Below are 24,001 nucleotides of genomic sequence, written 5' to 3'. Positions count from 1 at the left end.
GACTGGGGACTGAATGGCTAGGCAGCAGTTCTGCGGAAAAGGACCTAGGGGTGACAGTGGACGAGAAGCTGGATATGAGCCAGCAGTGTGCCCTTGTTGCCAAGAAGGCCAATGGAATTTTGGGATGTATAAGTAGGGGCATAGCGAGCAGATCGAGGGACGTGATCGTCCCCCTCTATTCGACATTGGTGAGGCCTCATCTGGAGTACTGTGTCCAGTTTTGGGCCCCACACTTCAAGAAGGATGTGGATAAATTGGAGAGAGTCCAGCAAAGGGCAACAAAAATGATTAGGGGTCTGGAACACATGAGTTATGAGGAGAGGCTGAGGGAGCTGGGATTGTTTAGCCTGCAGAAGAGAAGAATGAGGGGGGATTTGATAGCTGCTTTCATCTACCTGAAAGGGGGTTCCAAAGAGGATGGCTCTAGACTGTTCTCAATGGTAGCAGATGACAGAACGAGGAGTAATGGTCTCAAGTTGCAGTGGGGGAGGTTTAGATTGGATATTAGGAAAAACTTTTTCACTAAGAGGGTGGTGAAACACTGGAATGCGTTACCTAGGGAGGTGGTAGAATCTCCTTCCTTAGAGGTTTTTAAGGTCAGGCTTGACAAAGCCCTGGCTGGGATGATTTAACTGGGAATTGGTCCTGCTTTGAGCAGGGGGTTGGACTAGATGACCTTCTGGGGTCCCTTCCAACCCTGATATTCTATGATTCTATGATTCTATGAAAGGGGGTTCCAAAGAAGATGGCTCTAGACTGTTCTCAGTGGTAGCAGTTGACATAACAAGGAGTAATGGTATCCTTGCAGTGAGGGAGATTTAGCTTGGATATTAGGAACGGCTTTTTCACTAGGAGGGTGGTGAAACACTGGAATGTGTTACCTAAGGAGGTGGTGGAATCTCCTTCCTTAGAAGTTTTTAAGGTCAGGCTTGACAAAGCCCTGGCTGAGATGATTTAATTGGGGATCAGTCCTGCTTTGAGCAGGGGGTTGGACTAGATGACCTCCTGAGGTCCCTTCCAACCCTGATATTCTTTGATTCTATGAACTTAATTTCTCAGCCATTTAAAGAAATCCTAATCTAACGCATATCTAGCTAGATTACTTACTAAATTCTAAGACTCCATTACTGTTCTGTCCCCGACAAAAGCATCACACAGACAGACCCTTTGTTTTTCCCTCCCCCCAGCTTTTGAAAGCATCTTGTCTCCTCATTGGTCATTTTGGTCAGGTGCCAGCAAGGTTATCCTAGCTTCTTAACCCTTTACAGGTGAGAGGATTTTTCTTCTGGCCAGGAGGGATTTTAAAGGGGTTTACCCTTCCCTTTATATTTTGACAGTAGGGTAACCACCTTTCTGTATACAGGACTATAAAATCCCTCTTGGCCAGAGGCACAAAATCCTCTTACCGGTAAAGGGTTAAGAAGCTCAAGTAATGTGGCTGGCACTTGACTATGATGACCTATAAGGGGACAAGATACTTTCAAATCTGGTGTGTGTGTGTGGGGGGGGGGTTTGTTCTTTCTGTTCTTTGTGGCTCTTGTCGGAGTCAGATCAAGAAAGCAAGCAATTCAACTCCTATGGAATTAGTAAGCACTAGGAAGGGGATGAATTAGACTATCTTTTGTTCTGGCTTGTGATTTTCTCTGTGTTGAGAGGAATTCCTGGTTATTCCTGGAGTTATTCCTGGTTATGTTTTTTTTTTCTTTTTGTAACTTTAAGGTTTTGCCTAGAGGCAAAACCTCTGTGTTTTGAATCTGATTGCCCTGTGACATTATCTTCCATTCTAATTTTACAGAGGTGCTTCTTTTACCTTTTTTCTTTCTAATAAAGTTCTCTGTCCTAAAAAACCCAAGGTTGGTCTGTGGTCATCTTGTTTATTCTCAAGCCTCCCCAGGAAAGGGGGTGTAGGGCTTGGGGGTATACTAGGGGGAAGAGAGGGCTCCAAGTGGCTAAATGTTTGTTGAATCACTGGGTGGTGGCAGCGTTTACCTAATCCAAGGTACAAGGGAGAATTTGTGCCTTGGGGAAGTTTTAACCTAAGCTGGTAAAAATAAGCTTCGGGGGTCTTTCATGTGGGTCCCCACATGTATACCCTAGAGTTCAGAGTGGGGAGGGAACCTTGACAGCTCCTCAAGTTCTTGTGCTCTGACACTTCCCTCAATCAACTCCTTCTCTATAACTATGGCAGCTCCATGGAAATCATCTCCGTCCTTGTTATCTGCATCTCCTACATATTCATCGTCATCTCTGTCCTGAGGTTCTTGCTCAGTAATATCTTGATTAACGTAGAAAAAGTCACCAGTGAGGAACTGCAGAACAACAAGGGGACTGGCTAAGCCAATGAGATATAATGTCCTATAGCAACAGACATGGGTACATAACAGATGGAAGGGATAATTAAGTTGTCATGGGATAAGAGGGAAGATCCTTTCTTGGACTGAGAACTGGTTAAAAGACAGGGAACAAAGGGTAGGAATAAATGGTAAATTTTCAGAATGGAGAGGGGTATCTTATGGTGTTCTCCCAGGGTCCTTCCGAGGACCAATCCTATTCAACTTATACGTAAATGATATGGATAAAGGCGTAAACAGTGAAGTGGCAAAGTTTGCAGATGATATTAAACTGCTCAAGATAGATAAGACCAAAGCAGACTGTGAAGAACTTCAGAAAGATCTCACAAAACTTGAGCAACAAATTGGCAAATGAAATATAATGTGGATAAATGTAAAGTAATGCACATTGGAAAAAATAATGCCAACTATACACACAATATGATGGGGGCTAATTTAGCTACAGCTAATCAGCAAAAAGGTCTCGGAGTTATCTTGGATAGTTCTCTGAAGACGTCCACACAGTGTTCAGCGGCAGTCAAAAAAGCAAACAGGATGTTAGGAATCACTAAAAAAGGGTAGAGCTTAAGATGGTGAATATCTTATAGCCCTTATATAAGTCCATGGTACGCCCACATCTTGAATACTGTGTACAGATGTGGTCTCCTCATCTCAAAAAACATATACTGGCATGAGAAACGGTTCAGAGAAGAGCAAGTAAAATGATAAGGGGTTTAGAACAGGTCCCATATGAGGAGAGATTAAAGAGTCTTGGACTTTTCAGCTTGGAAAAGAGGAGATTAAGGGGGAATATGATAGAGGTATATGAATTCATGAGTGGTGTGGAGAAAGTGAAAACGGGAAAATTATTTACTTGTTCCCATAACAACTAGGGGCCATCACATGAAATTAATGGGCAGCAGGTTTAAAACAAATAAAAGGAAGTTCTTCTTCACACCGACAGGTTTCAGTGTAACAGCCGTCTTAGTCTGTATTCACAAAAAGAAAAGGAGTACTTGTGGGACCTTAGAGACTAACCAATTTATTTGAGCATAAGCTTAGCATCACAGGATAGCAGATTCTTTTGGGTAAATCATTTCATCCATCTATCCCTGATCCATGGAGGGCAGAGGGTCTGGACTCAGACTCAGCAGACCTGGGTTCATTCTTCTTCTCTGCCACAAAGCGGACAAATCAGTTAAAATGCCCCATAGCTCAGTACCGCCTTTACAGTGATATCAAGTAAAAAAAAAGTCTCTCTCCTCACTCTGATGTTTGGTGGTCTACTCTGCAGAATTGAAGTAGTGAGATAATTGCTGAGCAATGTGGGTGGGGTTAAAGAGTAAGGATTTTAGGAAAGACAGTTTTGGGGAAAGGGAATGGCTGAAGGTTTTGAGGCTGAGACAAGGTGCCTTTCCCCTTTGCATCACCAGTTCCAATCCAGGGAGGAGGTCAAGATCTGTGAGCCCAGAAAGATGATGGGTCTTGAAATCGGATACGATTGTGTCAAGGTTCCTTCCCCACTCTGAACTCTAGGGTACAGATGTGGGGACCTGCATGAAAACCTCCTAAGCTTACTTTTACCAGCTTACTGAAAACTTCCCCAGCATACAAACTATTTTACCCTTTGCCCTTGGACTTCCACTGCCACCACCAAATGTTTATCCGGGTTTATTTTATTAGGAAAGCGTAGTTTGGAAACGTCTTTCCCCCCAAAATCCTCCCAACCCTTGCACCCCACTTCCTGGGGAAGGTTTGGTAAAAATCCTCACCAATTTGCATAGGTGACCACAGACCCAAACCCTTGGATCTTTGAACAATGAAAAAACATTCAGTTTCCTTACAAGAAGACTTTTAATAGAAGTAAAAAAAAAATCATCTCTGTAAAATCAGGATGGTAAATACCTTACAGGGTAATTAGATTCAAAACATAGAGAATCCTTCTAGGCAAAACCTTATGTAACAAAGACACACAGACAGGAATATCCATTCCATTCAGCACAGCTTATTTTCTCAGCCATTTAAAGAAATCATAATCTAACACATATCTAGCTAGATTACTTTCTCAGTTCTAAGACTCCATTCCTGTTCTGTCCCCAGCAAAACATCACCCAGACAGACACAGACCCTTTGTTTTTCTCCCTCCTGCCAGCTTTTGAAAGTATTTTGTCTCCTCATTGGTCATTTTGGTCAGGTGCCAGCGAGGTTGTCCTGGCTTCTTAACCCTTTACAGGTGAAAGGTTTCCTCTGGCGAGGAGGGATTTTAAGGTGTTTACCTTCCCTTTATATTTATCACAGATTTTTTTCAGCTTTAGGTCACAGATCTTTTTTTCCACACCCTGTTCAGTGAATGGAACCAACATTCCATGTACAGAAACAGCACAACAGGGAAAGCCAATAACATTATCTCAGCAGGAGAGCAGATGCTGAGATCCATTTTGAGTGGCTGCACCTCTTTCCACAGCTTTTTCATTCTTCCAGAAAGTGGGACAGAACATGAGAAAGACGAGTGTTTATTTACCTGTAACTTTATTATCAGATATTATCGTTGCTCACAGAAGGGCTGAAAGAAGGAAATGAAACGAGTTATGGTAATAAATAAATCTGTAGTGATATATACTATTTGTGGTGGATTGGAATAAATTAATAAAGAAGGATGATAGCAAGGAAATGGTGTTCATCTGGCTTATTCAAACCTTTCACTGCATGCAGGCAACAGTCCTCTATCCTGAGAAAAACTGGAACATTTTAAACGGATTTCTGACTGTATTAAGCTTAGCCTGAGTGTTTTGTTTTATTTTGCTTTGTTCTGTCTCTTACTACTTAAAAACACTTAAATCCTACTTTTTATACTCAATAAAATCACTTTTGTTTATTTATAAACTCAGTGGAAGTACTTGTTACCTGCGGGGGGATGGGGGCAAACAGCTGTGCATATCTCTCTTGCAGTGATATAGAGGGCAAGCATTTATCATTTTATCCTGTACAAGCTTTATAGAGAGTAAAACAGATTTATTTGAAGTTTAGATCCCATTGGGAGCTGGGTATCTGTGTACTGGAGACAGGTGTCCTGCTGAGCTTGTTTCAGTCTAGATCTGCAGCTTTGGGGGCATCACGCATATCCTAGGTCTGTGTTGCAACTGGCGAGTGTGTCTGGCTCAACAAGGCAGGGTTCTAGAGGCCCAGGCTTGAAGGGAAAATGGACTCAGAGGTCATTTCAGCACATGAGGTGACATTTCCAATAAGGGTCTCTGTGAACAAACCCGGCACACTATGGACTTGGGTTTCCTGCATTTCCTGTGATGCTTCCCGAATTTTGTCCAGTGATCTCCATTGTGACCTGCAGACCCTGTTGGAATACAAACAAATTAATAATAATAACTATATAATAATGAAAAAAATTACCACGCACTCTCTGAAATTATTTTGAAATGGGCTGGGAATTGAATTCACCTGTTTCCACTCCCCACAGTTAAACCAGTACTGAATTAAAAAGATTCAAGAATTGCTTTGGAGTTTATTCATTGCTATCCTCAGGGCGTCCTTCACCTCCGTGTTCCTCAGGCTGTAGATGAGGGGGTTCAACATGGGGATCACCAGCGTGTAAAACACGGCAGTAACTTTGTCTGTATCCATGGAATAGCTGGAGGTGGGACGTAAATACATGAAGAGTTGGGGGCCATAAAACAGGACCACAGCGGTCAAGTGGAAAGTACAGGTGGAGAAGGCTTTGCACCAGCCATCGGCGGAGCGCATCTGCAGGATGGTGGAGGTGATATAGACATAGGAGAGGAGGATAGTCACAAAGCTGATCACTTGAATGCAGCTGATGAAAGCAAAGATCACAATCTCATTCATGTGGGTGTCAGAACAGGAGAGCGCCAACAGTGGGGGGACGTCACAGAAAAAATGATTGATGATGTTGGAGCTGCAGAATGACAGCCGAAATGTAAAACATGTGTTTAACACTGAATCCAGCACCCCCACTGCGTACACCCCAGCCACCAGCAGTATACAAAGCTGCCTGGACATGCTCACCGTATAGAGCAGCGGGTTACAGATGGCCACATAACGGTCATACGCCATCACAGCCAGCAAGAGGCCCTCAAGATCTCCAAAAATGATAGCGAGAAACATTTGCACAGCACAGGCAGTGTAAGAAATACTTTTCCCCTCGGCTAAGAAATTCAGCAGCATCTTTGGGGAAATTATCAAGGAAACGCAGAGGTCACACAAAGACAAATGACTGAGGAAAAAGTACATGGGGGTGTGCAGTCGGGGATCAATCCTGATTAACAAGATCATCCCCCCATTCCCCACCAGGGTGATACCATTAATCAATAGGAACACCACAAAGAGGGGGACCTGCAGCTCCGGACGATCTGTCAGTCCTGAGAGAATGAACTCAGTTGCCTCTGAATGATTTCCCTTTTCCATCTCCTCTGAACAGAGATCAGGCAGCTACAGATATGCAGGCATGTGAATGGTGCGGAAAACCTGTCCCTTCTCTATAATGAAGTAAGTGAAGATACATGGAGATCAGTTTCTCAATGGACATCAGTATCCGCTCAGGGAAAGGCTTAGTTCACAGAGCCAAATGTTCACAGCCGGTCATTCCAGTGTTCCATAAAATGCAGACACTGTGCAAATATAATGACATGCAAATATAATTAATCATGCCTCCCATACAAACACTTCAGTTCACTCATCCAAAGAGAAAACAGTGACTTGTGACTCTGCTGTGAGAGAATCAGTCTGAAGGGATTATTCCTTAGCTAAAGAAATGGTGAGAGGAAAGGAATGTCAATATTTCCACCCTCTTTGGGCAAGGGGAGCTCTGTGGCTTGACATGTCATTTTTGGGGTAAAGTTGCTCACTGTGCTATTAAGCTGTTTGGCATTTACTGGAGCCTCTATGAAAACCCAGAGACATAATGGGAAGCCCTGACTTCAGTGACTAGCTAATTGCCTATTTTTTCCAACCCATGAGGTTGCTTCTTTCGCTGAAGGGGTCGGAGCTGGGGCTGAGGCTTTTGGTTCTGGAGGTCTGAAATTCAATACCTGCTGATCCCAATGGTGTCTGCGTGTGTGATTCTAATTCAGGACAATAGCACGTACCTGCTGAGAAGAGAGAGAGAGAGATGCATTGGTGTTTCCTCATCGAACGAAACTGCCAATTCGGAGCATTCGGGCAGTTTTATACTGAGATGTGTGATCTATGGGACTGATTCCTGAAGCAACTGGGAATACCTGAGCTCAGAGAGACACAACACCTAATTAATGCAGTATGTGAACCCAAGCTATCCTTGCTTAATTGGTGGCTGGGGATTAATTTGACCTACTTGTACTTACTGTGTTATTTGTTATCGTTGTAGTCAGTAAACTTTGATTTTTATTGTTTTATCTAATCCAGTGTGCTTAAATAGAAGTGTTTGAGAAGCTAAGAGGCAGGCATGTTAGTGCTATTAAAGAAATAATCGATAGTGTTGCTTGTATTGTGCAGGAGAGGACTGGGCAGGACAGGACGTACATTTCAGGAGGGAAATCGAAGAGTGGGGAGTGTGTTGGGGTCACCCTCCAGTATAAGCAAGGGCAGTGAGAGCCTGAGTGTAACCCAACTATTCCTGGCCAGGCTGCAGTTACACACACATGCCTCGGGTGCGATTTCCATGCTTGACGGTTGTTTGTGAGTGGCCCAGGTGGAAGCCACGTCAGCAAGGAATTGCAAGGTTGCAGGCAGGTGTGACACAGATGCTGATTAGTCTGGGTTGGACCCTGGTATGTCACAGCCACCAACCTAGAAAATATCCCAGTCACACCAAAGGTGCGGTGCTGACTGACAGCAGTGTTCAACTGACATGAAAGTATAGGTCCGCCAAGGATGGGCCCATGCAATGATCCATGGCTGCAGATGCACAAGGACATTGTGGTAACATCACCTCTCCACAAGGAGATCCAAGGCAGGCCCAGTAATGACTCTTCCCTTCTTCACTATGGTAGCAGAAATAATCCCTTCCTTGTCTTCAGGCTTGTCTGGTATTATCAGTGCTCCATGGCATATTGGTGCCCCCTTTTACTAAGTGGTGCCAACCTGTGAGGCATTGCAGGGTCGATTGTATTCGTAGGAAAAATTGATGATCCAAGTCAGCTATATTCTTTGGTATAATCTGTGGGCAAGGGGTTACAGAGAATGTACACAAAGTCCTGCTTCCCTGAACACCACTAGAAACAACAAACAACCAGCAATCTGTGTATCCAAAGTCTGTCACCCCTGGTCTGTGCCCAGGAAACACTGTGCTCCTACTTCCTCTAAGAGTCATGCTCATAACTCCTTCTCCTGGCTTCTGTGCCTCCTGTGACCCACAGGTGCTTGGGGCAGTCCTCACTGAAAATGCCAAGGTCAGGGCAGGCTTCAAAAAGGAGATTATGTCCCCAAACTGGTGGTTAACACTCAAAATCTCTGCAGCATCTCTGCAGATTTTGTAACAAAGTATCTCCGAGCAGGCCAGCTCCCTTCTGATTCTTTTCTTAATTTTATTTATTTCCTATACTTGATACTCCGTGAAATAGAGTGTGACATTGCACCGCATAATTCTTTATAGATATAGTCTCATGCCTGTAAATACGACATAACTGGAATATGTTTTATGGTAGATAGGCCATGTAACATATCTCTGCAAAGATTGTGATCTACTGGATATATTCATCCTATTTACTATGTACTTGTTTGATTTGAAGTAGCATCAGTGATGCAGTTGGACAGCTTCTTGAGAAAAGATTATTCTCTGGAAGTGCCCAATCAGGAAACACTTAAGCTAAAAGTGAACTTTGAGAGATGCCAATCCACATCTGAGCTTTTCCTAGTGTTGTTGTGTAAGGAACTGAGTCATGCATGGACATGTGACTTGCCCATGTGACTCCAAAACTCCATCTTGGAGCTGGATTCTGAAGAGGAGAGCGGAAGGGGTTTCCACCCACAAGAGAGAGAGTACATAAGCCCCTGTGTAAACCCCTCAATTTTGTCTTCAGCGGGCACAAAAGATAGCACCTCCACCCCAAGGAGATGCCTGAAAAAAACTGGAACAAAGGACAGTAACTACAGGGGTGTGACTGATTGCTAGATCCACACTAGGAGGAAGTCTCGTCTGTAAAACAGGCTTATTGCAACATCTTTGAGGGTGAGATTTACCTGCATTTAGTTTTCACTGTATTAGGCTTAGACTTACATGTTTTATTTTATTTTGTTTGGTAATTCACTTTGTTCTGTCTGTTATTACTTGGAACCACTTAATTCTACTTTCTGTATTTAATAAAATCATGTTTCACTTATTAATTAATCCAGAGTATGTATTAATACTGGGGGGCGGGCAAACAGCTGTGCATAACTCTCTATCAGTGTTATAGAGGGTGAACAATTTGAGTTTACCCTATATAAGCTATATAAAGAGTAAAACGGATTTCTTTGGGGTTTGGACCCCACTGGGAGCTGGCTAGCTGAATGTTAGAAACAGGAGCACTATTAAGCTGTTTTCAGTTAAACCTGCAGCTTGTGCGGGACATGGTTGAAACTTGGATCTGGGTTTGCAGCAGGCAAGCGTGTCTTGTCCAAAGAAAGTAATGTACTGGCAGGGAAAAGAGGCTCAGAGGGAGACTCAGCACATCATGTGGCAGTTCCAAAGGGACCCAACATGTCACAGCGGAATAGTCAAGCAGGGCCTGTGCACAGCTGATTTCTTTGAGACTCTGGTCGTGATTTTCAGTGAGTTTTAGAGAACAGCCAAAGTGGTTACTGGTTTGTTATTTTTTGATTGCTTATTTTGGGTAAGGGAAATAGGGATAGAAAAATAAGCAAAAGAAGTAAGAGTGAAGATCAAAAGAAGCTAGAACTGCCAAAGTTGCTGACTGCCTAGAAAGGCTGAATACTGGGTACTGGGAAAGTCTCTGTTAACTAAAGCCCAGCCTGATCTGAGTGAATCTCAGTTTCAGTAAACTGCAGAGGGGTGTGGCCCAGCAGAAAAAAACAGGGAAATGACTACCAGTGAGGCAGCTGCTAAACTAGAGCTGGCCAGACAGGAAACAGAAGAGAAGGCTAAGGACTGGGAGTTTCCATTGAAGCTCAGAGAAGCAGAGGCAACTGTGCACAGAAGGGCTCTGGAAGCAGAGGCAGCCAGTTACAATGAGCCCTGGGTTAAGAGACAGAGAAATGCAGGCCCAGAAGCATGAACTGGCTGTTATGGAGTGGAAGAGACAAAACCCACCAGCAGCTGGCCCCACTTCCCCAAAAATACACAAATGGGAGCGAATATGTCTGTGTTATGATGAGTCCAGTGATATTGCTGAAAATTTGATCACCTTTGTGCACCCTCCGTACAATTCCTGACAATGAAAAAATGACCACATTGGTAGGAAAATTGACTTGAAGAGCTCTGGACATATTCAATAAGATGTGTATTGAAGATGCTTCAAATTATGGTAAATTAAAGAAACTGGTTTTGAAACAGTTTGTGATTACACCTGAAACCTAAAGGGTTAAATTCAGGAGTTTTAAGCGGGGATCTGGATTGAGTAATGTGACTTATGGAAATGAAATGAGAGATTTTTTCGGTAGGTGGGTGAGAGGAAAAGGCATTACAAGCTTGGAAGAAATGTATGATTTGGTTACTCAGGAACAATTCCTGAATATGTGCAGTAATGATGTAAAACAGGATTTGTGGGACAAAAAGGTGGATGCAGTGGGTGGAATGGCTGAGTTTGCAGACTCTTTTGAGCCATCGCAAGCTACAATTAAACAGAAACCAGGGGCAGAGGGACACAGGGTTGGGGGAAGCAGAAGCACCGTTTTACCCCAGGGAAAGAGGAGGCTGGGTGTCCACATCCCCATTCCCCTGTTCCTCGTCCCAAGTCTCTTGTATGTGCAGAGGAGCCTAAGAGGTGCCAGGATTGTGAGTCCACTGAGCACCTGAGGAATAAATGTCCTTTGCTGAGTGGGAACAGGCAGCAGGTAACACATGAAGATTCTGCTTCTCAGAGCCAGGCTCCTGCCTCTTTCCACCCAGGATTTGTAATGGGGGCTTCTACACAACCGAGCAGTCAGCACATGCATGCTGTTAAACTGAATGGGAAAGTTCTCCTGGGATTGAGGAACATGGGTGCAGAGATTTCTGTGGTCAGAAGAGACCCAATCCAGGAGAAGGATTTGTTGCCAGGGGAAATGGCAGAATTGGAACTGGTGGGTGGTTAGAAAGTCCTTGCCCCTTCAGCTAAGGCACACATGGAAACTGGTGATGTGCAGGCTGAGCTGACTGTTGCCACAGTGGTACATAATTTTGCACCATTTCAACTGGGGAATGATTTCTCTGATGTGGCAGAATCTGCCCCAGGCTTGGTTTACAGCGAGAAGGAATGTTGTGCTCAAAGCCCCCGGGCAGGGTGTGTGTGTGAAGTCACATGGGCTAGTGGGGGAATAGGACAGAGTCTCTTAAATTCCTCTGTAGCAGTGAAGCATGCAGCCTTGGGGACAGGAATGGCTGTATCCAGTTCCTTTAGCTCCTGGGCTCAAGGCAAGTCCCTGCGGGAGGTACTGGACAAAGCCATCTCCTGTCCTGTGATCATCTGCCTGGGGGAGGGGAATTCTCCAGCTGTAACAAGGAGGCCGTCCCAGCTGCTGACTGCCAGGAAGTTGCAGGTCGGCAGGGGACAGGCCCTGTTCTGTGGTGCACAGAAACATGTAGCCCAAAGGTGGAAGTTGGGGTCCTGGTTCCTGCTGTGGTGGGAACCAGACCTCAGGGACTCTGTAGCTGGAAGCAAGCCCAACCTGAGGGAAAGAAGGGGATTTTGCTGATCAGGGAAGGGTCTGTCCTAGCTGGTAGCTGTGAGCCCACAGCCGGACCAGAGTCACCTTTCCTTTTGGGGGACACAGGAGTGTCTGACCCAGAAGAGAACCCAGAATGGGAAGTCCAGACGGAAGGTGAGGGGGAATCGGAGAGGCTGCCCACCTTTTGTAGAGAGGCTTTTTCCCAGGAGGAGGATGAAAAATCTGCATTTAAAATGCCAAACCCCTCTCCCGTGAATCAGGCTTTAAGGGATGACTGGGGGTCAGATCTCCTGGAAGGGAGAGTCCACCCAGCTGACCTTTTGGTAACTGAGGGGATCTTTCCGATCCAAAGCACTCTGTTAAAGAATGTTATTCCTGTGACCCTTATAAAAAATAACACACTCTCTTCAAGGCTGGTGGGAGAAAAACTCTGCACTTGGGAAGCTTCACAAGAGGGAGAGGCCGAGGGCAGGCAAAGTTGCAGTGCCCCTTTCCTTGCCAAAGCCTCAAACACAGGCCTGAATTAAAAGCCTTCTCCAAAGAGGCAGAAGAATCTGCATCAGAGCCCCTACCAGGGTACACAAAGGAATTGGGAAATGCAACACATTAAACAAGCTAAACTGTGTGAACAAAGCCTCTCCGCTGAAGATTTCCTGTTAATCTTGTGTCTTTTGCTACTTCATCTCCGGGTCAAGACAAAGGAGCTAAAAAGAGTGGTAAATCCTTTAAAGATGTGGGACACACCTGCTTTGTGGGGAAAAAAACAGCTTTTGTTCATGCTAGGGATCGTGGCAAGACAGTCCCACAAGCATGTTGCTTTTCAGCTTATACCTGTAAACGGGCTGAAAGTTTGGCACCGCAACAAAAGCATAACAGGCCTACGCTGCTGTGTGGAAGGGGAAACTGAGGCACACTGCCTCACGGCATTTGTGGCTAAACACCAAGACAACTCCACTTTAACAGATATTGCGAACAGAATGCAGACAGCAGTACTACACCCCAACTTGTTTTCAGGCATCCGGGGACCAGGAACCCCAAACCTTGCTAGAATACCTATGAAAGACCTCCTATGGTTAAAAGGTATGAAAAGGGGTTGTGACCAGAAACAGAATTTACAGGTACTGCCTCTGCCATGGACGGTGTCCAAATCTCTGGGAGTATGTTCAGGAGGAGGGTGTGACATTACACCCCAAAATGCTTTCTAGAAATATGCTTATGAATGTAACTATGGCATAACTGGAATCTGTTTTATGCTAGATAGGCCATGTAACATATCTCTGCAAAGGTTATGATCTGCTGAATATATTCCTTCTCTTTGTATGCATGTTTCATTTTTGTAATTGGAGTTATGAATACTGGCTGGGTACTTGCTTGATTTTAAGTAGCCTAGTAGAGCATTAGGTCAGCTTGTGGAATAAGGAATGTGCACGTTAAGTGCCCAATCAAGAAGCACTTAACAGACAATAGAACTTGGGGATGCCAATACACATCTGAGCTTCCCCAGGAATGTGGTTTGGCTGGTAAGGAACTCAATCGTGCAGGGACATGTGACTTGCCCATGTGACTCCAAAACTCCTTTTTGTAACTGGATTCTACACAGGGAGTGGGAGGGTGTCCACCCAGAGGAGAAAGTCTATAAAAATCCCTGGGAGACCCCTCCATTTTTGTCTTCAGCTGGCTCAAGAGAGAGCCTCTCCACGGCCAAGAATACCTGAAAGAAACTGGAACAGAGGACAGTGACTACAGGGGGTGTGAGTGATTGCTGGACCCAGACTAGAGGGAGACTAGTCTGTAAAAGGAAGCTTAATGGAACACCAATGAGGGTGAGGGTTTTATCTGTATTCAGTTTTATTACTGTATTAGAGATAGATCTCCATGTTTTATTTTATTCTACTTGGTAATTCACTTTTTTCTGTCTGTTACTACTTGAAACCATGTAAAACCATGTATGAGTACCTGGGAGGGCAGGGAACAGCTGTGCATATTTCTCTATCAGTGTTAGAGAGGGCAAACAATCTGTGAGCTTACCCTGTGTAAGCATTATACAGGGTAAAACGGATTTATTCAGGGTTTGGACCCCATTGGGAGTTGAGCATCTGAGTGTTAAAGACAGGAACATTTCTTAAGCTGCTTCCAGGAAAACCTACAGCTATGAGGGGACATGGTTCAGACCTGGGTCTGGGTTTGCAGCAGGCTAGCGGGTCTGGCTCAAACCAGGCAGGGCACTGAAGTCCCAAGCTGCCAGGGCAGGAAAGCAGGGGCAGAAGTAGTCTTGGCACATAAGTTGGCAGGTTCTAAGGGGGTTTCTGTGATCCAACCCGTCACAGGTGGGTGCTCAGCACTCTCTGAAAGTCCAGTCCTTTTGAGGTGCTTCAAGCTAGGTACCCAAAATCACTATTCACTTTTGAAAAGCTTGACTCCAGTGAGCAGCTTCACTCTTCTAGCCTTCGTCCCCCACCTCACACCTAAACCCATAAAGGGAGTGAGTGCTAATGGGAATCAAACTCGTATTAGCATTCTTTAAATATCACTGTTTTTTCCCCACTCAGTCATGTGAAAGCTAGATCCCTGGCTGGTCTGTGTCAGCATAACTCTATTGATGCCAGTGGACCAGGTGTAAATAAGAAATGCTCTATTCAAGTTAATTGCCCAGATCTCCTGCTAATGTACATTGGCCATAAACACTATGTAATTCAAAGGGACTAGATCCCCAGCTGAAATAAATCAGCTTTGATCCACTGAAGTCAGTGGGCCAGATCCTTAGGTGGTGTGAAGCATAGAAGCCCCATTGAAGTCTCTACACCAGATTCTTTGCTGGTGTAACTGACATCGGTCATTTGGAGCTTCTGGGTGGTGTAAATTGGAGTGTTCCTGTTGAAGTCAACAGGCCAGAGCCACTGCGGGTGTCACTCCTGTGCCAATTTGCACTCGCAGAGAATCTGAGCTAAGGATCTCCAATGCACAGCCTCCTTTGGGTAACTTCTATACTATATCCATAGGAATCAGAGCCGGCCGACAACGGCACTTTTATTTATTGAAACTCTTACAAATTATGGTTTTGGTATTTGGCCAGCTTGAGGCCAGGTGTACCCTAGAAACTTTTTGCCAGTATTGTGATGTGGGTTAGGCATGTGATTTTTTTTTTTAAACATTTCTGTATGAGCAAAAGCTGTAGGGTTTGTCTACATTTGCACTGTTACAGTGCTGACGGGAGGTGTTCCCTTGTCGGCAGAGGTAATCCGCCTCCTTGAGTATTGGTAGCTAGTGCTCCCTACTTGGGGACTTAGGTTGGCTTAACTACGTCGCTTGGGGTGTGATGTTTCCACACCCCTGAGTCACAAAGCCGGGTCGATCTAAGTTTCTAATGTAAACCAGCCCCTAATAGAGATGCAGGTATAATGGCAAAAACAAACAAACAAGTGCTTTTGCTGACTTAGTTATTTCTTTTGGGGAACGGATATAAGTTATAAAGGCAAAAATGCTCTTTCGCTCGCATAAACTGAGGCTACGCTAGGCAGGTTTGCCGGTGTAGCTGTACCAGTATAGCTAAACAGGCAAACCTTTCTGGGGTAGACTGGGCCGAAACAAATAGCTTTTTCCATTCTTGGTCATTCATGCCTCATCACTCCAGCCTTTGAAACTCTCGATGTGAAGAGGTTCTGAAAGAGAAATATTCCATTAAACCTGGAAACACCAAGGTTCCAGCCAATAAAAAGTTCTCTGGGAGCGTTTTGCACAGGGAAAAGTTGGAGTGAATGTAACATATGAGCTAAATGCAACATGCCCCCATCTAGAGGCTGGTCCGTAGAGAAGATAAAAATCTATTACGGAGACCAGCAAACGGAGTAACTATGCACTGAAGGGCATATGCTTTGGTGCTGAAGGTCTTGGGTCCTATAAGAAATTATCACACATAATTTTAATGCAGGAAATGTTTTCTAGGCCTGGGGATTTGTGCACAGCTAAGTTTCTAGGGGAGTAGTTGCCTGCAAATGGTCACATTGTCCTTGCTTGAATGTGCAGGGTTAAGGAGAGAGTGCAAGGAAAGTGTCCACCGTAGCGCCCCTGCACAGACACCATGCACGACTGCATTCTCTTTGCTTTCCTCAGTGCAAGCATCACTCCCTCCTAATCCCCATTTGGCTGCGAGCTATCCCCCAGAAAGCGGGGGGAGAAGCAGGGAGGAGATAGGCTCATGTTCCCCCTTCCTCTTAGAAGGCAGCAGAGATGACTGGACCTGGACGGGAGGAGGTGCTGTTCCCTATGGGCCTTGAAGAGAGACTAAGGGAAGTGGGGTTATTTAGTCTGAAGATGAGAAGAGTGAGGGAGGATTTGATAGCAAATTTCAACTACCTGAAGGGCGGTCCCAAAAAGCTAGGCTGTTCTCAGTGGTGGCAGATGACAGAACAAGGATCAGTGGTCTCAAGTTGCAGTGGGGAAGGTCTAGGTTGGATATTAGGAAACACTATTTCACTAGAAGGGTGGTGAAGCACTGGAATGGGTTACCTAGGGAGGTGGTGCAATCTCCATCCTTAGAGGTTTTGAAGACCGGGCTTGACAAAGCCCTGGCTGGGATGATTTAGTTGGGGTTGGTCCTGCTTTGAGTAGGGGTTTGGACTAGATGACCTCCTGAGATCTCTTCCAGCCCTAATCTTCTATGATTCTATGTTGGTAGCAGAAGCTCTCCCACCAACATAACTACTGTCACTTATGGAGGTGGTTTTATTCGGCCAACAGGAGAGCTTTCTCAGATCAGCACAGAGTGGCTACATGAGCGATCATACAGGGGCACAGCTGCATTAGTACATCTGTGCTGCTCTAAGGTCTCTAGTGTAGAAATGACCTTAGCCATTGAGAGCAAAGGGATGCTGGCAGAATAACTGACCAGAACTGTACAGAGACAAGGTGGAGGAGGTAATAGCTTTTCTTGGACCAACTTTTGTTTGTGACAGAGACAAGTTTTTGAGCTGACACAGAGCTCTTCTTCAGGTCTGGGAAACTAACTCAGAATATCACAGGTAAATACTAGGTGGAACAGATTGTTTTGTGTAAGTAGTTCACACATATTTCAAGGGAGAATTCAAGGTTCAAGTGGCCTGTTAACACCCCTCAGTCACAAGGAGGAAACGGGGTGGGAAGACCCACCTCAGCTCCTGTCATAAATATAAAGGGAAGGGTAACCACCTCTCTTTATACAATACTTTAAAATCCCTCCTGGCCAGAGGCACAAATTCCTCTTACCGGTAAAGGGTTAAGAATTTCAAGTAACCTGGCTGGCACCTGACCAAAATGACCAATAAGGGGACAAGATACTTTCAAATCTGGCGGGGGAAGGGAGGGGGAGGATTTGTTCTTTCTGTTCCATGTGGCTCTTGCTGGAGTCAGATCAAGAAAGCAAGCAATTCAACTCCTATATAAATTAGTAAGCACTAGCAAGGGGATGAGTTAGATTATCTTTTGTTTTGACTTGTGATTTTCTCTGTGTTGAGAGGAAGGTGTATTCCTGGTCATGTTTTTTTTTTTTTTTTTTCTTTTTGTAACTTTAAGGTTTTGCCTAGAGGAAAATCCTCTGTGTTTTGAAGCTGATTGCCCTGTGACATTATATTCCATTCTAATTTTACAGCAGTGCTTCTTTTACCGTTTTTCTTTCCAATAAAGTTCTGTTTTTTTTTTTTAAGAATTTGTGAGATTATCTTCCATTTTTACTGTCCTAAAAAACCCAAAGTTGGTCTGTGGTCGTCTTGTTTATTCTCAAGCCTCCCCAGGAAAGGGGGTGTAGGGCTTGGGGGGATATTAGGGGGAAGATAGGGCTCCAAGTGGCCCTCCCTTTATGTTTCTTGAATCACTTGGTAGTGGCAGTTTTTACCTAATCCAAGCTACAAGGGAGAATTGTGCCTTGGGGAAGTTTTAACCTAACCTGGTAAAAATAAGCTTCGGGGGTCTTTCATGAGGGTCCCCACATCTGTACCCTCGAGTTCAGAGTGGGGAGGGAACCATGACAGCTCCTACATTTTCATTGTCATCTCTATCCTGAGGTTCTTGCTCAGTGAATCGCTTGATTAACGTAGTAAAAAGTCACCAGTGAGGAACTGCAGAACAACAAGGGGACTGGCTAAGCCAATGAGCTATAATGTCCTATAGCAACAGACATGGGTACATAACAGATGTAAGGGATAATTAAGTTGACATGGGATAGGAAGGAAGATCCTTATTTGGATTGAGAACTGGTTAAAAGACAGGGAACAAAGAGTAGGAATAAATGGTAAATTTTCAGAATGGAGAGCGGTAACTGGTGGTGTTCCCCAAGTGTCAGTCCGAGGACCAATCCTATTCAACTTATTCATACATGATCTGGAGAAAGGCATAAACAGTGAGGTGGCAAAGTTTGCAGATGATAATAAACTGCTCAAGATAGTTAAGACCAAAGCAGAGTGTGAAGAACTTCAAAAAGATCTCACAAAACTTGGGCAACAAAATGGCAAATGAAAGGTAATGTGGATAAATGTAAAGTAATGCACATTGGAAAAAATAACCCTAACTACACACAGAATATGATGGGGCTAATTTAGCTACAGCTAATCAGGAAAAAGATCTTGGAGTCATCATGGATAGTTCTCTGAAGATGTCCCCACAGTGTGCAGCGGCAGTCAAAAAAGCAAACAGGATGTTAAGAATCATTAGAAAGGGATAGAGAATAAGATGGAGACTATCTTATTGCCCTTATATAAATCCATGGTACCCCCACATCTATAATACTGTGTACAGATGTGGTCTCCTCATCTCAAAAAACATATACTAGCATGAGAAAAGTTTCAGAGAAGGGCAACTAAAATGATAAGGGGTTTCGAATGGGTCCCATACGAGGAGAGATTAAAGGGGCTAGGACTTTTCAGCTAGAAAAAGAGGAGACTGAGGCGGGATATGATAGAGGTATATGAATTCGTGAGTGGTGTGGAGAAAGTGAAAAAGGGAAAATTATTTACTTGTTCCCATAATATAACATCTAGGGGCCACCAAATGAAATTAATGGGCAGCAGGTTTAAAACAAATAAAAGGAAGAAGTTCTTCACACAGCGCACAGTCAACCTGTGAAACTCCTTGCCTGAGGAGGTTGTGAAGGCTAGGACTATAACAGGGTTTAAAAGAGAACTGGATAAATTCAAGGAGGTTAAGTCTATTATTGGCTATTAGGCAGGATGGGTAAGGAATGGTGTCCCTAGCCTCTCTTTGTCAGAGAGTGGAGATGGATGGCAGGAGAGTGATCACTTGATCATTACCTGTTAGGTTCACTCTCTATGGGGCACCTGACATTGGCCACCGTTGGTAGACAGGATACTGGGCTGGATGGACCTTTGGTCTGACTCCGTATGGCCATTCTTACTCTTCTTATGTTCTTATAATGGGACATGCATGTGTTTTGGTTTGGGGTATTAAATTTGACCCAATGTGTATTTATTTATCGTGGGTCACACGATAGCAGATTCTTTTGGTTATGAAAGGAATCATTTCATCCGTCTCTCCCTGATCCATGGAGGGCAGATGGTCTGCTGGACTTGGACTCAGCAGACCTGGGTGCATTCTTCTGCTCTGCCACAAAGTGGACAAATCACTTACATTGCCCCACAGGTCAGTACCGCCTTTACAGTGATATCAAGTTTAAAAAAATCTCTCTCCTTACTCTGATGTGTGGTGGTCTGCTCTGCAGAATTGAAGCAGTGAGATAATTGCTGAGCAATGCGGGTGGTGGATAAAGAGTAAGGATTTTGAGAAAGACAGTTTTGGGGAAAGGGAATGGCTGAAGGTTTTGAGGCTGAGACAAGGTGCCTTTCCCCTTTGCCTCACCAGTTCCAATCCAGGGAGGAGGTCAAGATCCGTGAGCCCAGAAAGATGATGGGTCTTGAAATGGGATACAATTGTTTTCAGCTTTAGCTCACAGATCTTTTTTTTCCCACACCCTGTTCAGTGAATGGAGCCAACATGCCATGCACAGAAACAGCACCACAGGGAAAGCCAAAGACAATATCTCCGCAGCAGAGCAGATGCTGAGATCCATTTTAACTGACTGCACCTCTTTCCACAGCTTTTTCTTTCTTCTAGAAACCAGGACAGAACATGAGAAAGACGAGTGTTTATTTACCTGTAACTTTATTATAAAATATTATGGTTGCTCCCTGAAGGACTGAGAGAAGGAAATGAAACGAGATATGGCAATAAATAAATGTGAGGTAATATGTACCATTTGTGGTGGATTTGAATAAATTAATAAAGAAGGATGACAGAGAGGAAATGGTGTTCATCTGGCTTATTCAAACCTTTCACTGCATGCAGGCAAGTGTCCTCAGTCCTCAGAAAAACTGGAACATTTGTAACTGATTTCTGAGTGTATTCAGCTTAGCCTTGAGTGTTTTGTTTTATTTTGCTTTGTTCTGTCTGTTATTACTTAAAAACACTTAAATCCTACTTTTTATACTTAGTAAAATCACTTTTGTTTATTTAGAAACTTAGTGTAAGTACCGGGGGGGGGGGGGCAAACAGCTGTGCATATCTCTCTTGCAGTGATATAGAGGGCAACCATTTATTATTTTATCCTGTATACGCTTTATACAGAGTAAAGTGGATTTATTTGGGGTTCAAATCCCATTGGGAGCTGTGTATCTGTGTTCTGGATACAGGTGTCCTGCTGAGCTGGTTTCAGTTTAGATCTGCGGCATTGGGGGCGTCACCCAGAGCCTAGCTCTGCGTTGCAGCTGGCTCGTGTGTCTGGCTCAACAAGACAGGGTTCTGGAGGCCCAGGCTGGAAGGGAAAATGGGCTCAGAGGTCATTTCAGCACATGAGGTGACAGTCCCAATGAGGGTCCCTGTGACCGAACCTGTCACACTATGGACTTGGGTTTCCTGCATTTCCTGTGATGCTTCCCTTTTTTTGTCCACTGATCTCAATTGGGGACTGCAGACCTTGTTGGAATACAAAAAAAATAATAATAATAACCATATAATAATGAACAAAACTAACACGTGCTCTCCAAAATTATTTTGTCATGCACTGAGAATTGAATTCACCTGTTTCCACTCCCCAGCACTAAACCAGTCCTGTATTAAACAGATTCAAGAACTGGTTAGGAGTTTATTTATTGCTTTCCTCAGGGCGTCCTTCACCTCCGTGTTCCTCAGGCTGTAGATGAGGGGGTTCAACATGGGGATCAATAGTGTGTAAAACACTGAGGCCACTTTGTCTGTATCCGTGAAATAGCTGGAGGTGGGACGTAAATACATGAAGAGGAGGGTGCCATAAAACAGGAGCACAGCGGTCAAGTGGAAAGTGCAGGAGGAGAAGGCTTTGTGTCGGCCCTCGGCAGAGCGAATGTGCAGGATGGTGGAGGTGACATAGACATAGGAGAGGAGGACAGTCACAAAGCTGATCACTTGAATGCAGCACATTAAAACAAACATCACAATCTCATTGATGCGGGTGTCAGAACAGGATAGTGCCAGCAGCGGGGGGACATCACAGAAGAAATGATTGATGATGTTGGAGCTACAGAATGACAGCCGAAATGTAAAACATGTGTTTAACATTGAATCCACCACCCCCACAGTGTATGCCCCAGCCACCAGCTGTTTACAAAGCTGCCTGGACATGGTGACTGTATAGATCAGCGGGTTACAGATGGCCACATAACGGTCATACGCCATCACAGCCAGCAAGAGGCACTCAACATCTGCAAAAATAATAGAGAGATATATTTGCACAGCTCAGGCAGTGAAAGAAATGCTTTTCCTCTTCTCTAAGAAATTCAGCAGCATCTTAGGGGAACTTATCGAGGAAAAGCAGAGGTGACAGAAAGACAAATTCCTGAGGAAAAAGTACATGGGGGTGTGGAGTTGGGGATCAACTGTGATTAACAAGATCATCCCCCCCATTCCCCAGCAAGGTGATACCATAAGTCCGTAGGAAGACCACAAACAGGGGAACCTGCAGCTCTGGATGATCTGTCAGTCCTGAGAGAATGAACTCAGTCACCTCTGAGTGATTTCCCTCTTCCATCTCCTCTCAAGAGTGATCAGACAGCTACAGAGATGTGGGCAGGTAGATAGTGAGGAATACCTGTCCCTTCTCTGTAATGAAGTAAGTGAAGATAAATAGAGATCAGTTTCTCACAGGACATCAGTACCCCCTCCGGGAAGGGCTTAGTCCACAGAGCCAAATGTTCACAGCTGGTCATTCCAGGTATTTGATTAAATGCACACACTGTGCATATACAATGACACGCAGGTTAACCATGCCCCCCACACAAACACTCCTGTTCACTAATCCAAATAGATGACTTGTGACCCTGCTGTGAGAGAATCAGTCTGAAGGGATTATTCCTTATCTAAAGAATTGGTGAGAGTAAAGGAGTTTCAATCTTTTGACCCTATTTGGGCAAGGGGAGCTCTGTGGCTTGGCATGTCTGTCTGGGGTAACGTTGCTCACTGTGCTAATTAAGTGCTTTGACATTTCCTGGAGTATGTATGAAAACCCAGCGACAGCGTGGGAAGCCCTGGCTTCAGTGACTAGGTAATTGCCTATTTTTTCCAACCCAGGAGGTCGCTCCTTTAGCTAAAGGGGTCAGAGTTGGGGCTGAGTCTTTTGGTGCTGGAGGTCTGGAATTCAGTACCTGCTGATCCCCAGGGTGTCTGTGTGTGTGTGTGTCACTGTAATTCAGGACAATAGCACGTACCTGCTGAGAAGAGAGAGAGAGAGAGAGAGAGATGTGCTGGTGTTTCCTCATGGACAGAAAATGCCAGTTTGGAGCATTCGGGAAGTTTTATACTGAGATGTTTGATCTATGGGACATGATTCCTGAAGCCACTGGGAATACCTGAGCTGAGAAAGACACAACACCTAATTAATACTTTCTGTGAGCCAAAGCCACCCTTGGTTAATTGGTGCCCTGGTGATTAATTTGACCTCCTCTTTCTACTGTGTTATTAAATGATGCAATTTCTACCAGAGTTACAGAGTATGAGGTTAGGGGTATATTTTGTATTGCTGTTTTCAGTGCAAGCCAGGTACTGTGTAGAGCTGATCCACAAAGGTGTTTTTTTTTTTTTTTTTTGTGGAAACCAAAATCTTTTTGCCAAAACCTTCATATTTTGAATCTGAAATACCATGGGGGTGCCTCACATACCGCACACCACCAATCTCTTCCATGGGCCAGGCTCCCAGGCTGGACTAGATCCCTCAGTATGCATGATGTTCTCTCCTCTTGCTGAACTGCCCTGGAACATCACCTGAGTCCCACAGCCATGGTTTAGGGAGGAGGGGAGTTTGGTATGTTGATAGAAATCTTATAATATCCAAGGAAAAGATTATTTCATGGAAAAAAGAGTTGAATGAAAAATCCAATTTCCCATACAAAAAACTTCTCAAGAAAAATTTTCAAACAGCCTTAGCAACAAATTTGGAATGAAAGTAACAGAAAGTCAGATACAGGTGAAACGTACTAAGGTAAGGTGTGAGAGTTGTGTTTGTTTCTCTCTATATATATGAAAGGAAATAAAGTCACAATTGTTTAAAAACCATTCTTTATTATTTGTTGACAAAACATTGAGAGAAATCAGAAGCTAAATGGGGGAGGGGGATATTGGGTTAGAGGGGTGGAGGAAGAGGGAAGGACAAGTCCAGAAACCAAATCAAAATACAGGATATTCCAACTTTCTGATGCTTGTGCGATCCTCTGGGGTTGACTGTGTGGGTCCCCGTAGCCTCCCCCCGCCTCGTGTTCTTGGGCATCTGGGTGAGGAGGCTATGGAACTTGGGGAGGAGGGAGGGCAGTTATTCTGGGGCTGTAGCTGATATCTTCCCAGTCTTTCCT

General features: G+C 44.4%; 1 protein-coding gene and 1 pseudogene across 1 annotated transcript; both read right to left on the bottom strand.

Moving 5' to 3' along the window:
* Positions 1-5,828: 5,828 nt before the first annotated feature.
* Positions 5,829-6,767, bottom strand: LOC142072398 (olfactory receptor-like protein OLF2). Its single transcript, XM_075129061.1, has one exon. It carries the CDS (start codon positions 6,765-6,767, stop codon positions 5,829-5,831), a length of 939 nt encoding a protein of 312 aa, XP_074985162.1.
* Positions 6,768-21,248: 14,481 nt separating this feature from the next.
* LOC125629649 (olfactory receptor 5AR1-like) lies at positions 21,249-22,188 on the bottom strand (annotated as a pseudogene).
* Between the last annotated feature and the right edge of the window lie 1,813 nt (positions 22,189-24,001).

Source organism: Caretta caretta, chromosome 6 (assembly GCF_965140235.1).
Source record: "Caretta caretta isolate rCarCar2 chromosome 6, rCarCar1.hap1, whole genome shotgun sequence".
NCBI classification, from domain to species: domain Eukaryota; kingdom Metazoa; phylum Chordata; order Testudines; family Cheloniidae; genus Caretta; species Caretta caretta.
The sequence above is the reverse complement of the archived record's forward strand: the minus strand, read 5'-3'. Positions and strand labels throughout refer to the sequence as shown.

What these genes read in the sequence shown, in the direction of transcription:
- LOC142072398 (XM_075129061.1), bottom strand. Translation starts at nt 6,767, where the DNA reads ATGGAAAAGGGAAATCATTCAGAGGCAACTGAGTTCATTCTCTCAGGA.